The sequence below is a fragment of the Echinops telfairi genome, unplaced genomic scaffold, assembly GCF_000313985.2.
Source record: "Echinops telfairi isolate 266 unplaced genomic scaffold, ASM31398v2 ScPeMD7_25;HRSCAF=90, whole genome shotgun sequence".
Classification (NCBI taxonomy): Eukaryota; Metazoa; Chordata; class Mammalia; order Afrosoricida; family Tenrecidae; genus Echinops; species Echinops telfairi.
In genome coordinates, this window is record NW_022103922.1 from 301,032 (window position 1) to 318,070 (window position 17,039).

At 48.5% G+C, this 17,039-nt stretch overlaps 1 protein-coding gene across 2 annotated transcripts in view; it reads right to left on the reverse strand.

The window, feature by feature from the left end:
- Nucleotides 1-16,559, reverse strand: part of EHMT1 (euchromatic histone lysine methyltransferase 1) — a 114,806-nt gene extending 98,247 nt beyond the window's left edge. Inside the window, exon 1 of one of the 2 annotated variants that reach the window (XM_045289156.1) lies at nucleotides 16,509-16,559. In XM_045289156.1, coding sequence (XP_045145091.1) covers nucleotides 16,509-16,532 — 24 coding nt within the window. In that variant the 5' untranslated portion in view covers nucleotides 16,533-16,559. The remainder of the gene's footprint in view (nucleotides 1-16,508) is intronic. The other variant, XM_045289158.1, reaches the window with a different exon arrangement.
- Between the last annotated feature and the right edge of the window lie 480 nt (nucleotides 16,560-17,039).

Here is a 17,039-nt window from a genome sequence, read left to right on the forward strand (position 1 = left end):
TATCATGTTCAGCCTTCATTTGAGTTTCAGTAATTCCTCTCAGTTACATTGCCCTTGATCACGCCCTACCAGGCCTCCTACGCACTCCTTGCCATTGATTTTAGATCACTTGTTGTTCCCTTGTCCCAGGGTTTGTTAACACCCACTTCCTTTACCCCACCTCCCCCTCTCCCATGTCCCTCCTGAACCATTGGTCCGTTGTTTTCTCCTCCAGATTGTTTATCCCACCAAGGATAACTCTTTACTGGGGTAGAGAGCCTCATCTTCCTCCCCCAGAGTGGCTGGTGGTTTCCAACTGCCAACCTTGCAGCTAGCAGACCAACATGTAACCACTATGTCACCAAGAATCTCCACATAAAATGTAGATAACTTAAGAAAATAAATAACCCAATCATAAAAATTAGCAAAGGACTTGAATAGACATTTCAACCACAAAGAATAAATAGTCACCAAACACAGGGAAAGATGCTCGGTGTCATTAGTGGCCAGAGGGTCGCACATCAGACCCACACGGAGATCCTCTTCTACTCCCACAAAGTCAGCTAACATGAAATGATTGATTGTACAACGCTTCTTTATATAACTGTACGATATGTGGATTACAGGCCCATAAAAAGTTTTTTTAAAAAGACAAAGAAGTAACAAGCGTTAGCGAGGATGTAGGGAAATTGGGACCTGATGAGAACGTTAAAACGGCACAGGCGCTGTGGGAACAGTGCAGCGATTCCACTCCAAGGTGTGTACTCCCAAGACTTGAAGGCAGAGCCTCACAAAAACTGCTCCAGGCACTCACTGCAATCTAAGGTGGAAACAAGTTATCTGCCCATCAGCAGACGAACAGAGAAACAAAGCGATGTGCACACAGAACACTGCTCAGTGCGTAGGAGAAAGCTACAGCCTGGATGGGGCTGGAACAAAAGAACAAATGCTGTCCAGCCTCGAGTCCATTCCAACTCACAGCGACTCTGCATGTAGCAGAGCAGAACACTGCCTGGCCCTGCGCCACCTCACAATCTATATGACCTTCTGTTTAAAAAGAGAAAGAAAGAAAACTGGCAAAAGTATAAAGAACAAAGATCACTAGTGGTGACCAAGAGTAGGGTGCTGGAAAAATCATAGTGACTGAGGGGAGGGATGCCTAGGGGTTACTGTCACTGTACGCCCGTGAAAAGATCCACTGGCAGCACTGGCAAACGGGAACGGGATGTTTGAGGTGGGGGCGGGAAGGGTGGCTGCTGAGGCTGCTTCTGTCCAACCCAATACCCCATGGAATTTGGTCCTTGTTCCAGAGGTTTAGGGTCACGATTTCACAGGGCATCCCAGTTAGCTGGCCTCATAGCATGTTTTGTGCTTCTGTTTTACCTCAGGAAGCCCTAGTGTGGTAGTTACATCATCTGTTGTCAACTTGAGACTGAAGCGTGAATGGGGTGGAGTTTCGCCTGTCAATCAAATCACAGCTTGATTACTTCATTGGGAGACACTAAGGAGAGAAAAAGCTCCCTAGAGGGGGGACACACTCACTCCCTGGGAGACATTCCTGTTGAGAAGACACAAGGAGATGCACTAGAGCTCTGGAGCTGAAGGAGCCATGTGGAGACCCCTTGCCAAGGCTGAGAGGCTTCCACTGGCCTGTGAACTTCCTGCATCATTGTCATTGCATGTGTTTCCTAAGTCTAAAGAGGAATTTATAGATTGGTACCGGACATATTGGCTAATATTGGACTTACGGACTTGATCTATACTGTGCTGGGATGTTTTCTCAATATTCAATTAAATGCTCTTGTATAAAAAGCTCTTTCCCATACACATGAGTCTATGAATTTGTTTCTCTAGTCTACCCAAACTAACACACCTAGTGCCACAGTGCTTACGGCTGCTGTGGAAAGGTCAGCAGTTCAAAACCACTAGCCGCTCCACAGCAGGAAGATAAGGCTTTCTACTCCTAGAAGAATTACAATCTCAGAAACCCACAGGGCAGTTCTACCCTGTCCTACAGGGTTGCTGTGAGTTGGAATCGACTCAGTGGCGGTGGTTTACTTGTTTTTGTTGCTGTTGTTCTACCTCTAGTTCACTGAGCTCTAAAAGCTTGGCTGGCAAGCAGCCATCAAGACCACCAAGTGGCCTCTCTGCCTCGAGCCAAAGAGGAGGAAGGGAGTTAGAGATGGAGGTGGATGTGGACTGTATAGCCATCAGCCTCTCGGACAACCACCTGGCTCCCTTACTCGACATTTTTGTCAGCATCTACAAAAAATCCTGATCAAAAACGGACAAGTGAAGAACTAAATGGAGGCCGGATGAATTCTTGAAACTATCGCCCTGACATAATCTTTTAGCCTTAAACCAAAGACATCCCCTGGAATCTTCTGAAAACCGCCCTTCAGCTTCGCAAGGGGAAAGGTCAGCCTTGGGCATGATGCTCTCTTAAGAACCAGTATTCCCAATGAAATGATCTTTAAAAAAAAAAAAAAAAAGAACCAATATTGACATGGGACCAGAGTGACAACACGGGCAAGAAGAAAGGACTTGGCAGTGAGAGAACAGGGCAGACGGACCAGAGAGAGAAAGATCAGGCACTCTACTACTGACCCAATATTACATGCTTGAACCTACCCAGAGCACCGGGGGAGACAGACCAGGTAGTACCATTCCAAAAGAAATCCCTACACAGCAGTTCTACTGCCACCTGGGCACCGTGGTCAGTCCCTCACAGGGTCACTGTGTGTCAGTGTGTAACACACAGAAACCACAAACACTGACAGCTATGAGCACATGTGTGTGCCTAATAGGTTGTGGTGACAGGAAACTGGCGCTAGTCAAATCACTGTCCCCCTAAAAATTCCATTATTCTTTGTAGTACATCTGTATTACCAACATATCCTAATGAATTAGTATTGTATTTTACATTTTCTCAACAGAAATTTATATAAATATCTCAGTTTTGCCTTTGGACACATGCACAAAGCCTAAACCCCATATTGTTCCTTAGCTCAGTAAGGAGCCCCCAGCCCCCAGCACCACAAAACCCGCCCATGTCTCCAAGCCAGTCCAGCACCTAACACTGTCACCAGACAGCTTGCTCTACCCCCCACTCAAACCACCCACCCATTCTCCACACAGCAGGTCCCCTACCCCCAGCAGGTCACTGGCCACCAGAAACCCATCCCAGCCACCATCCCCTGTCTTCACCCCCACCTGCAACTCCCTCTTCCTGAAAGCCCAGTCTTGGTAACCAACGTAAAGCTTCTGGTCAAATGTCACCCCTTGAGTGGCTTGCCCTGTCCCCTATGGCTTGGGAACCTGCCTGTCAGCACTGTGCTATGGCTACAGAAAAGGTCTGACCAGCCTCGCTTCTCCAGCTCCACCTTCACTGCGGCACCCCCACACTTGCGAACATGTGTAGCACTTGGTGCCCAGGGCGCACGTGCAGGAACACATTCAGAAATGGGGGAAAGGGCAGGCATGACCTGAAACCCCAGATACACACAGCCAGCCAGAACCAAACCCACAGCCATCAAGCCAATTCCAACCCATAGCAACCTGGGGGGGTGTCAAGTCCAAGAAGGCCCCCCAAAACTCAAACCACCAGAAAGCAGTCCCAGCCATCATGCGAGGGGTGAATTCATTAAATGTTTAACTAAATATGACAGGCTAATTTCTAAGTCGGCAAGACTTAGCCTCATGTACGTTGGACATGTTGTCTGGAGACCAGTCCCTGGAGAAGGACATCATGCTTGGTAATGGAGAGGGGCAGCGAGCGAAAGAAAAAGAGGAAGGCCCTCGACAAGATGGATGGACGAATGGCTGAAACAGTGGGCTCAGACCTAAGACCGATTGTGAGGATGGCACAAGGCCGGGCGATTTTCTGCTCTGCAGTACACAGGGTCTCCAAGAGTCGGAACCAACTCACATGGCTGAAAATGACAACAACAATTTTTGAGTTAATAAATTTTGTCTACCTTGCATATAATGTCATAAATCTTTCATGGCCTTTGGCAGGAAACAGGTTCTCCCGCTCTGCCAGAGCGTCCCAGGCTGCAAATCTTCCTGGAAACGACCAGCCTCAGCTTTCTCCCCCAGAGCAGCCAGAGTGTTCAAACTGTCCATCTTGAGGATACCGTCCCCTCTAGAATCATCCCAAAGAAAAAGGGTGGGGGCAGACTTGCCCTGAAACGCAGATACACACAACCCTCTGAAACCCCTCCCTTTGCTAGCCCACTCCAAACAGTGCCTCAGGGCAGGTCACGGGCCAGCTGACAGTCACAGGTTGCGTTGGCCTCTCCTCGGGGGTCCCGCCCTCAGGGACTGGCTGCTGTGGATTCTGCTCCTTGTAGTATTGTCCTACATGGCTAGACCAGAGCTGTACTGGTCACCAGACCCCCTCCATCAGGCCAACTTTGTGATGTGTGACTCATGCCCTCACTGCAAACAGGGTGATGGCCTCAGTGCCCTTGAAAACAATGAACCAAAGATGGCAGAGCAACTGCTGCCCCGGGCCCTCTGCCCTGTACCCCACACTGAGCAACCATGTTCACCTTATCAGTGTTGAGTATGTGTGGGATCACTTCATGACATCACTGCCCTGAGTAACACACTAGCAGAGAGAGAGAGGTCCCTGTGTGGCCGGTGCCCTACACCCCATGTGACTGGTGAAAGCAATCCACAACCCTTGAGCCTGTCTTAGGCTGCCAACCTCTACTCGTGTACCATGCCCACGGGCCTGGCCTTGGCACGCTCACCTTCATGGTGCTCCCAAAGTCCCCACCCACTGGCACCTCACAATGGACCCTGCAGTATTCTGTTGGCCTTGGGTTGGCTGCCACAGTCCACCATGCCCTGAGAAGGGTCACGGGAACAGCCCCACACCTCCTAGTCCATGAACACGAGGCACCCTGCAAATGGCTACCACACAGATGCAGCTGAAATCAATCCAATGAACACAGCAAGGGGCTCCCTCCCCAATGGCATGCAGAGCGTGCAGCAGCTGAGCCTCCTGCCCCACCTGAGATTCGCCCTTCTCTCATCCACGGTCTGCTTTCTGGCCACCACGGCCAGGTCCCCACTTCCACTGTGTGGGCTCTGCGGTCCTCTCCCCAGCTGAGCCTCGGACCTTGGGTCAGCCAGCCCAAGGAGGCGCTCTCAACACAGCACGGCCACTGGGTCAGGGACACCACGTAACCCAGTTCCATCTAGGGCACTCGAGAGCCACGGACTACCTCTCACCCTCCCGTGTACAGCTGTGGCCTACCCTTTTGTTGTAAATTGCTATTCTGTGGCCCTAGGGGACCTCAGATGACCTGAGGACAGCACTGGCAAGACTTAGAGCCCCATCCTTTCCAGAAAGTGAGAGCTGGGATGTGGGCCTAGCTGATAGGGCTGCTGCAAAAACAGACGAACATGCCACACAGACGACTCAGTAGCAAACTGACTGAGAACATTCACCGCACAGGATGGCCAGCCATCACCAAAGTGACACGTGATAGCCCCCACTCAGGCCTCTTCTAACAGGTAAAGGCATGAACAGGGCCACCAGTGAGCACACAGAGTCACCTGCCTAACAAGCTCACAGCCCTGGTCCTTCAAGCCCTCTTCTCAGCATGTACCCACATACCACCGCCACTAATCCAGCCCCACAAAATGTGTGTCATCTCACCACAGCAACCACCGCCTGACACACACACACACACACACACACACACACACACACCCCGCCCTGCCGTCTCAGCCTTCTCTGCCCTGCCAGTCCAACTGCCTCCACACGTCCACCCGGATCAGCATGGCTTGTGCCAGCCTCCACATGCCCATGCAAACACCACCTCTTCCAGGAGCCCACATCACACCCATCCTGAGCACCCACCACCCCCTTGGGCACCCGCAGCCTCCACATGCCTGTCCTATGCACACACCAACCCTTCCAGGTGCCCACAGCCTCCACACGACCATGTCCACACCACAGCCTCCATACCCATCCCAAGCACCTACCATGCAGTCTGGGTGCCCACAGCCTACACACACCCATCCGGAGCAATGACTGCCCCCTAGGGGCACCCACCCCCCAGTCTGTGCCCACAGTACTAGCCCAGCATAGACCAAAGCCTCCAGCGGAAGCATTTTTCACCCGGCCCTCTCTCCAGTGCAAGTAAGCAGGAGCCCAAACACATTTGTAGAAGCAACCAGCACAGGTGGGGGGAACATATAGGTCCCCACACCAGGCAGGGAAAGCCCTTGGGTGTAGACCTGTTCCCAGCTAAGGGGTGGAGCAGCAGGTGGTTTCGAACTGCTGACCTTGCAGTTAGTATCCCAACTTGTAACTCATTATGCCACCAAGACTCCTTTCTTCAATGTAAAGAAAGAAAAAGTCCTCACAACTAGGCCAATAAGCATTATCTGACACGAGACAACAACTGTCTCATGCACGTGAAAACAGGGCAAAGAATAAGGAAGATCAAAGAAATAGAACTGCTTTGAGTGATAGTGGTGGCAAAGAATATTAAACATGCCATGGACTGAAAGAGGAATGAGCAAATCTGTCTTGGGGGAAGTCCAGCCAGAATGGTCCTTAGAAGGGAGAGTGGGGAGATTTTGTCTAACGTACTTTGGACAAATTACAAGTAGGGTCTAGTTTGTGGGAAAGGGCATCATGCTAGGTAAAGCAGAGGAGACTACGCCAAGTTAGGTGGGTTGATCTAGCAGCTACAACAATGGGCTAACATAGAAATAATGGTGAAGGTGGCACAGGACCGCTCGGTGTTTCTTTCTATGGTACGTAGGGTTGCCACATATTGGAACCAACTCAACGGTGCCTAACAACACAGAACAGACAGGGTTCTAAATCCTCACATGTGCACCACTCTCATTTTTAGGCACAAGGGACACTAAAGTGCAATGGGGAAAAGTGGTCTTTTTAACAAAAGCTGCTGGTCTGATGGATATCCACATGGAAGAAAATCAATGCTGTCCTTACCTCACACTACATACTAAAAAAACAATGATACCAAGAGAGCAAATTAAACTCAAAGCAAACAGAAAGAACAAAATAATAAAGATTACAATGTAAATAAATGAAACGGGAAGAAAAAATAAAAATAAAATGATATAAAATAACTGCATGTATATTCTCAATATATCATTAATAATAGATATATCTCACCATATAATAAATGAAATTTGGATCTAAAAAAAGGAAATGAAATAACTGATTCTTTGAAATGATCAACAAATTGATACATCTTTAGCTAGTCTGAGCATGAAAGAAGAAGACTCAATAGTAAAGTGAGTTGTGAAAAAGCCAAAAGAGCCGACCTCACAGAAACAGAGGGTGCTAAAGGCTCCCCCACAAATCAGATAGCATCAATGTTGGGCACGTTCCTAGAGAAACTCAAATATCCAAATGACTGCAGAAGAAATAGAAAGTAAAAAAAAAAAAAAAAAAAAAAAAAGAAAAAGACTGTCTAAATAGGCCTACTGCAAGTAAAGAAACTGAACAGAAATTTTAATACTTCCCATGGGCAGAAAAACAAAACCTAGCTGTAGGAAGCTTCCCTGGCTAACTGTAACAAGTATTTACAGAAAAATAAGCATCACCCATCACAAACTAATCTGCGCAGTAGAAGAGAAACTACATGTCAAGTCACACTGTGCAATCAGTACTGCCAAAGACCTCCTAAGAGAAAATTAGACGATGATATCTTATGAGTATTCAAGAGCAAGGATGTTACTTTGAGGACTGAGGTGCACTTGACCCAGGCCGTGGTATTTTTAATCACCTCTTATGTATGTGAGAGTTGGACATTAAATAAGGAAGACCGAAGAAGAATCAATTCTTTTGATTATGGTGCTGACAAAGAGTACTGAAAGTATTGTGTACTTCTGAAAAACTAAATCTGTCTTGGAAGAAGACCCGCCAGAACGCTCCCTGGAAGCAAGCAGAATGAGACCTCCCTCTTACATATTTTGGACGTGTTGTCAGGAGAGACCAGTCCGGGAAAAGGCCACCATGCTTGGCAGAGGGACAGAAAAAGAGGAGGGCCCTCAAGGAGAGGGATTGACACGGTGGACTGGACGCATCAATGGGCTCAGGCACAGGACAACTATGAGGAGGGCGCAGGATCGGGCAGTGTTTCCTTCTGTTGTGCGCAGGGTCGCTGTGGGTAGGAACCGACTCAATTGCACCTAACAACAATACTCCTACATAAGAGTCGGCAAACTAGAAATGGAAACAAATCCCCTCTCCTGGCAAAGCACATCTGCCAAAAAACTCACAGCTGTTTGTTTGGGGGGTGTGTGTGTGTGTGTGTGTGTGTGTGTGTGTGTGTGTGTTTAAAAAAAAAAAACATTTAATTGTATGGGACTGAAATCTTTTCCCCAAAGGTAGGGTCACCCAATTTCTCCCCTCCTACCCAGCACTGTACTGGAGGATCCAGCTAAGGTAATTGTAGGCAAGGAAGAAAGAAGATAAGAGGGGAGTGAGGCATCATGATTGTCAAGAAAGAAGTGTGAAAGATAACATGACCTAGTCCCAAGTAACCAACTTAAAAGCTATCAGAATAAACACGGTGAGTACAGTGTCAGGATGTAGATCAATATACAAACTCTGTGATATTTCTATAGCGCAAATAAGCAAATAGAAATGAAACACAGAAAATTACAGGTACAGTAGCATCAAAGTAATATATGCAGACAAATTTAACACATAAAATCCAAGATTAAATGCCATACTTTTAAAAACTGAAAAACTCTGCTGAAATAAAGTAGAATTTAAACAAATGAAAAGACATCTCTAACACTCCCTAGTGGTTTAATGGTTAGGATTCAGCGCTCTCACCGCCGTGGCCAGGGTTCTATTCTCGGTCAGGGAAGCTTTTCTTAAAAAAAAAGAAAGAGAAGACATCCCATGCTCACCAATTAGAAAACCTAGTATTGGAAATATTCCTCAAAATAATTAACAAATTCAATACCATCCCTCCCAAAAAAAATCCACATTGACAAGTTGACCCTAAAAAGCATGAGAAAGCAAGGAACAAGACGATACTAAAGTATCTTGAGAAAGAACAAAGTTAATGATCACACTTCAAATTGGAAAACCTACTGTAGAGCTAGTGTTGGAAACGGTGTGCCACTTGAACAAATCAATAGCACGAAGAGTCCAGAAACAACTCCTAATATTTCTAGCCAATTAGTTTTTGACAAAAGGCCAAGATAATTCCAATGTGGGATCATCTTTTCAACAAATGGTACTGGGACAACGGGATATCCTGATATGCAAAAAAGTAAGACCAGACAACCAGACTGGTGGCATAGTGGTTACAAGTTGGGCTACTAACCACAAGATCAGCAGTTCAAAACCACCAGTTGCTACTTGGGAGAAAGAGAAGGTTTTCTACTCATGTAAATAGTTACAGTCCCAGAAAGCCATAAGGACAATTCTGCCCTGTCCTATAGGGTCACTGTGAGTCGGAAGTAAGTCAAGGGCAGTGAGTTTTAGAGCTACCTATACACTATGTTCTAAATTTAACTCAAAATAAAAGCTGAAACTAGTACAAAAAACTTTTAGAAGAAGTTTACATGGGGATAAATCTCTATTACTTTGGATTACACAATCTGCTGAATAAGACACCAAAAACACACAAAAGAGAAAAGTGATAAAATAGACTTCATCACAATTAAAAACTTTTGTGCCTCAATGGCCATTATGAAGAAAATGGAAAGAAGCACACGGACGGGGTCAAGTGCTCACAAGTCATGTCCACGACAAAAACTGTGTGAGCAGAACACTGAACAACTGGGTGAAAACACGCTGGAGTCCAGTGCGTCGTGTGAACTCTCAGCTGTCATCAGAAGGAGCTGTCGGCCCAGTCTTTCCCCCACAGAGCAGCTGAGTGAGCTAAACCCAAGCCATCTGAACAGGCAAAAGATGCCAGGCAGATGGCTAATGGACTCATTAAAAGATGCCTGGTAGAAAATAATAATTTATAATTTATCAAGGGGTCACGAAGTTCAGAGGAGGGAAGGCGAGAAAAGAGGAGCTGGTACCAAAGGCTCAAATAGAATGTTTAGAAAATGATGGCAACATATGTACAAATATGCTCGATACAACTGATGTACGGATTGTTATGAGTTGTAAGCATCCCCAATAAAATGATCTTTTAACTAAAAATGAATAAATAAAACTAAAGATAAATGAAACGATGCCTGATCTGTCTCTAAGCATCAAGTACAAATCAGAACCACGGTGAGATACCACTCCACGTCCATTTGTTGTGGCTGTTGTTGCCGCTCCTTCAGTTCTGCAGGCGCTCAATCTTATGCTACCTTGAAACGGCGTAACACCAGCCAAGTATTTTTGGTACAATAACTGTGTATTCGTGTAGTCCTCCCATTTTCTTTTGACTTTCCAGCACTGTTCAATATTTTGCCCATAGAATCCTTCAATACTGTTGTTAACTTGAGACTTGAATTTTCCTCAGCTCGTTCACCTTAGGATATACCAAATGTGACCCTCCTTTTGGCTTTGTAACTCCAGGCCTTTGCACATTTCATTAGAATACCTTACTCCATCTTCCCAAGCTGCCCTTTGAAATCTTCTCTTCGGCTCTGTGTCATCATTCCTTCCATGTGCTGTAAGTATGTGTGATATCCTATATGCAAAAGGATAAAATCAGACCGGTCAATGTCCAAGAGCACGTGTCAGTGGCTCTTCCAATTAGGTCATTTCTCTCTCTCCGGTCTTTTAAATGACCTCAGTTTCCTATACATGGATGTGCTTGATGTCCTCCCACAGCCGGGCTGATACAGCCTTGGGTCATTCATGTTCAATGTGTCGAATCTGCTCTTGAGACTGTCTCTATGTTCAAGTGGGATACACTCCATCATACTTTGCCTCTCATGGACTGGTTGTAATTTTCTTCAGCATCAACTTGAATGTGCATATGAGCAAGTGGTGGTCTGCCCCACAGTCGGTGCCTGGTCTTGTCTAAGCTTTCAGTTGGCAGCCAACCACTTAATCATTGCACCTCCAGGGCTCCTTGCCCACATGTAGAATGAGCATGAAAGCTGTGGTTCAGCAGTGAGTCGAAAGAAAAAGAGCCAGCAGGACACCGTGACAGGTGAAGTTGGAAACATGGCTTTGCTCTCCAGGAGTAAATACACAGGGGGTCCTTTCTGTCAAGGTCAGACACAGGCAAAACCAACCAAGGCCTCAGAGGTCTACTCTTGGCAAGGGTGAGGCAGGTGGTAAGAGCACAGGAGGCCCCAAGGGTTCAGATAATACCCTCAATTCATCCAGGCACTGGGTTACATGTGCAGGATACGTGCCATGCCCATCAAAGACAGTCTTTTCTCTCAGGTTGAATGTCTGATGGTTATTAAATGTGGGTCCGTGTGGAGACAGATAGTACAAAACTGTTAAGGATAGATTGCAGCACATTCCACGTATAAGAACAGGCGTCACTGGACCCAACTGGCTGACCCCTCGGCCACTTCAGAAGCAGCCCTGCAAACCTGACTGCACAAAGACTGTGTAAACACAGGCAGCGTGGGGCCAGCTCCCAAGACAGGGCAGGAATCATCTGGCTGCCCTGGCAGTTTGACTCAGCACAGGATGAGCGGAACCCACCAGAGTGTTCCTTACTCAACTGGCAGTTGCCGTTGACCCCAACAGTTTGACTCAGCACAGGATGAGCGGAACCCACCAGAGTGTTCCTTACTCAACTGGCAGTTGCCGTTGACCCCAACAGGGGGTGACCACCAGTGACTCTGGCTGACGGGTTTTCTAGGAGCTGAATAACTTCAGGCCTTTCTTTGAGGTGTCTCAGGTGGACCCACGCCTCCTGCCTTTCTGGCAACACCAAGCACGTAACCTCTCTGTCCCCGGGAGACAACACTCAGTGGACCATCCCTGAGGCCACCCTTCCTCCTTCCTGCCATTCCAGGAGCTATACTTGAGGATAGACAGGGTCCTCAGAGGGACCCAGAAAACCAGGGGTGGCAAGACTGCCCTTCTGCCCCCTTAATGAACTAGTGGACCCCACAAATGAGTACCAATGGTTACCAACACCCATAGATCATTAGACTCAACGTGCCTCCTGGAAGAACGCCTAACACAGCGATGATAAACAAAGGATTCAAGCCACTAGCCAGCACCTTCTGAGACAGTGTGTGCCCCATCTCTCACAGTGCAGCTCCTAGCAGTCACATCAAGGAAGGCAAGAAGACAGGTGGAATCCTTTCAAGAATGCATTCTATTTAATGCAATAGATCCACACAATTGATTTCACTGTGTAACATTTCAAACAAGTACGGATTAAGCCCACCTACTGTGCTGTCTGTGGCCTGGGATCCGGGTGTACCGACACTGACTACGACTATGTCTCCACCCATCGCAAGCTCAGGACTTCCAGTGGCTCCCTGGGAAGACCCCCAACCACAGGTACTGCCTTCCAGCTGGGTGCAACCCCAAGGGGGAGCGGAGCTGCCGCAGACCATCCGAGGCTGCCAGTCCTAATGGAGTCAACAGCCACATCCCTCTCCCTCAGCGGCTGGTAGGTGTGAAGCTGAGCACTGAACCCCTTCGCCACCAGCGTGGGCTCCTCACACTGGCCAAAGGCAACCCTAAACCCTAGCTATCACTTCGAATGGACACACTGGCACAAAAAAGCCAATCAGCAAAATCACAGCTACATGGCACTCAGGGACCAATAAACCATGACCTTCCAGAACAGAGAGGGGAAAAAGCTGTGAGTGAAACACCCAGTGGAGCCCTGAACAACATGTTCCACTTATGGAGCCCTGGTGCCTTAGTGAGTTACACAGTCAGCTACTAACTGCAAGGACAGTGGTTCAAAGCCCCCAGTCTCTCTGTGGGTGAAAGATGTGACCTTCTGCTCCTGTAAAGCTATGGCACCAAAGGGACAGTTCTACCATCCTACAGGGTAACCCTGAGTCAGAACTGGCTCCACAGAAGCTGGTGCGGCTTGGAGTTCACATCAAAGATGCTTCAACCACAGAAAAGCTACATTTTCAAGACAAGACAAAAAGGTATTCTGTAGAAGCAGTTTTCAGGCCTGCTGGTGTCGCGACAGTGACAGCTTCTTTGTTGCCTCTTTCCAATGATCCCCACATTGGATGTACTCATCATTGGATGTACGAGGCTGCCAACCACAGCGGCAGCCTCAGCCTGCAGCCCACGCCAAACAGTGCCACTGTTCTCTGCTTCTTGGGAGTACCTCCAGCACCACAGGGGCACTGTGTCCCCACGGCATTATTCAGAATTAGGGCATAGCACCGGACACCATGAAACGTCACTGGAGAGCAGCACCGCACCACATGCACGCCCCTCGAGACTCAAACCCGAGTCCTCCAAGGGCCTGCTGCAGCCGGAGAGTAAAAAGACACATGTAGCACAGGCAACCAGTGGAGGGCGCCTGGCTCCTAAGGCAAACAAACTGAAGGAAGAATGTGAACACTGACAGTGTTTACTCAATGAAATAGTCACAGAGGAGAAAATCTTCAAAGTAACTCAGAGTAAGGAACCCCGTAACAGGGGGCTACACACTGAGCTGCCGACCAGGTTGGAAGTGGTTCGAACCCCACCAACCGCTTCTTAGGAGACAGGTGAGGCTACCTGCTCCCGTAAAGATTAAGTCTCAGAAACCCAAATCGGGCAGTTCTTTCCTGCAGGGTCGCCATGAGTTGGAATCAACTAGGTGGCAGTGAGTAAGTTTGAGGGGTGGTGGGGTCAGAGTCCTGTGGCACTGTGGGTTAGGTGTTGAACTGCTAACTTCAAGGTCAGTGGGTACATAGCCACCAGCAGCTTCACAGAGATGAGGCCATCTGCTCCTGCAGACTGAAACACTAGCTGTGTCAGAGCTGGCTCCACAGCCGTGGGTCTGGGATCAGGGAGAGCCAAGACTGGTCATGCTGTCCACACTGCAGGCGCATCTCAGGCTGACTGACTTCTGAGAAGTCTGTACTGCCCAAGCTCTTTGCCCTCCACATGGTTTTCGAAAGGCCCATCCTTGTCCCCAGACACAGATGGTCACAGCCCTGGTGGCCAGACACAGGGAGAGCAGAGGGGGACTTTCTCTCTGTTATCACACACTTCTGAGTCTTCAACCTATCTATTCAACTATCTAACCTGCTCAAAAAAGCAAACTTAAGCACTTGCATCTTGTAATCAGCCCACCAGCCCCTCCACCTACCTGGCCCAGCCTGCTCTGGCTCCCAGACTGCAGCAGGGCGGGCATCCTGCTACCATGGCGACCCAGCCGCGTCTGCCCCGTCACTAACTCACACATCTCCCAGCTCCTCCCCAGGCGACCTGAGAGCGGGTAAGGGCAGGCAAAGTATAAGCTGAAGCAGGCGCACTTCATAGTCAAGAGCGCTCAGCTCTCTGGGATTCCTCCATCTGATTTCTGAGTTGACTAACATAAGCAACATTTTGAAATGTACATTCCCTGCCTCACTGTACAGGTTCCCCTTCACTAGCACTCATCTCAGCTCCCTCAGGAGCGCTGGGCTAACAGAGGTCAGCTGCTGGAATCCACCAGCAGCCCCCAGGAAGAAAGGCATGGCAGTGAGCTTCCATAAAGACCGTAGCCTCGGGCACTGACTGGCTGTCCCCTCTCCCCATAAAGACCTTTGCGGGAGGCTGAAATGGACTGGGAGGTAGGGGGCAGACTTTGGCATGGTACGATGTCCCAATTCTAGTGCCACCCACAGGCATCCGGGTGGCATAGTGGTTCAGTTACACATGGGGCTGCTAACTTCAAAGTGAGCAGTTCAGAACCATCAGCTGCTCCGTGGGAGGAAAAATGAGGCTTTCTCTACTCTCATAAGGAGTTAGTCTAGGAAACCCACTGGGAGTTCTACCCTGACCTACAGGGTCACTGGGTCAGGACTGGATGGCAGTGAGTTTGGTTTCCGTTTAGTGGTGCCCACAGGCCTTTTCCTTCTACTCTGCCCCTCCCCCTCTTCCCAGCCCAAAGGGTCTGCTCCAGCCTCCTTATATCTCAGCAACTGGGAGCAACCTCAGGAAAGGGTGTCTTAATAACAAAATTCAAATATGACTGTTGATGGCTACATATGTTCCTATGTGCTTAATACAATTGAATGATGGGTTGTCATAAGATTTCTAAGAGCCACCCCCCCAGTAAATTTTTTTTAATTCAAACATGACAAAGGGAAAAGTATCAGAACCCAAACTACGAATACCCAATTTGTAGAAGGCTATGGAGCAGTAGGAGCCCAAAACCCATCTGCAAAGCATCTAGTCAGATGAAGCTTCTGACAGATCCCCTCTAACCGCAGGCAAGGGTCTCGAACAGCTTTAATATCAGATAGAGATCACTGTAATCATGATTATACTGGACACTTGGTCAACTGACCTCCCTCCTGACCCAACCTGAATTTGTACTAGGTGCAAGTATTTCTTGCTTGCTCCATGACAAAAATTTCCTCGCTGGCCCTTTAAATATTCAAGGTGGTCTTTTATTTCATACTCATTATTTGTTTTATCATCTCTGTATTTTTATTGTTTTACCCTTCCCATTTTATTTTGCTTTTTATTGTTTCTGTTGGATTTTCCTGTTTGTGAAGCACAGAAGTAGGTGCATGGAGATGAGAACTGCTGCACAGGCTTAGAAGGGAGGGTGTCGGGGAGCAAACAATGTGGGAGGGGGCACTAGAACTGATGATTACACAACTCATTTTAAAAGCGATTTAACCATGGGGGCGACAAATATTCTAAAATTGATTATGGTGATGATGATTGAACAGCTCTTCTTGACATGATTGAAATATTGAGTTGTGTGATATGTGGATTAAGTGTCAATAGAACTGTTAAAAAAAAAGAAAGAAAGGGTGTCTCCCCTGGGGGCACTGAAAAGCATCCTCCAACAGAGGGCTCCTCAGGACCTGAAGCCCCTCACAGCCGAGGATCCTGGGAAAGTGGCAATTGAGGAAAGGACCTGCAGGGTCCCAGGACCTGCTACAGCAGGCCTTTCCGACCCCGAAACCTTCAGAGGGGCATTTTCTCAAACACACAAAGATGCTGAGTAAAGTGGAGGCAGTGTGATAATCGGGTCCTTCCCCCGACTTCCAGGACACAGCGGGCACTGGGGGTGGGGGTGCATGCCTGCAATACCCCTCCCCCTCCACCCGCCCCTTGTCACTGTATGTAGATTAAAGGGCCCCCACCCCAAAGACAAAGCCCCCAGAGGAACAACCAGGGAGCTGCCACAGAGCAGGGCTCTCAGAGACCAGCTGCAAGACTAAGTCTGATGACCCAACAGGAAGCAGCAACAGGAACCAGTGATCCTGCCCCCATATTGGCACTGACTTCGCTGGGCCCAAAGTCAACTGAGACAACAGACCCAAGGGCCTCTGGGTAGGAGACTAGGGCTGGGGTGGAAACAACATCTCCAGCATGTTCCTGTCCAAAGGCCGACTTAAGATCCAGGATGGGCAGCCCTTGGCCAAGGGCAGCTGTGTGGGGCACATTTGCCAAAACTTACAGGAAAGGCTTCCGGCTTGTCCATGGCAGAACAGACTGACACCCTCTCTTCACCAAAACCAACCTAAAGCAAGAGCAGGAAAGGAACGTAAGCCCGAGCTAGGAACAGGGAGGAAGATGTGGCAGTCTGTTCCTATGGAGACTGGTGGTCCCCACACCCACAGGGGCAGCTCTACTCAGTCCTGCAGACGGTGCCAGTTGGGTTTGGAGACTTCCGAAGGCCCAACACAAAGGGAGCCTGAGCAGCAGGGGCTGCTGAAACACAGCAAGACTCAGAAAACAGGTGACGCCTTTTGGGGGGCTAAGGAGGTCCCGAAAGCATGTCAAAGTCTCTAAAGGGACAGTCAGCCTCTCAGAGCATCCCCCTCCCCACGCCTCTCCTGCACCCCACCATAACACCTGGAGGGGTGCCAGCCAGGAGCTGCAGCCAGGCCTGGGCCAGCGGGGCAGCCAGGCCACCAGTACACATGCCCAGAGCCCTCTTCTCCTGCTTCACTGTTTCTTGGTAAGAAAATGTTGCTGAGAATAATTA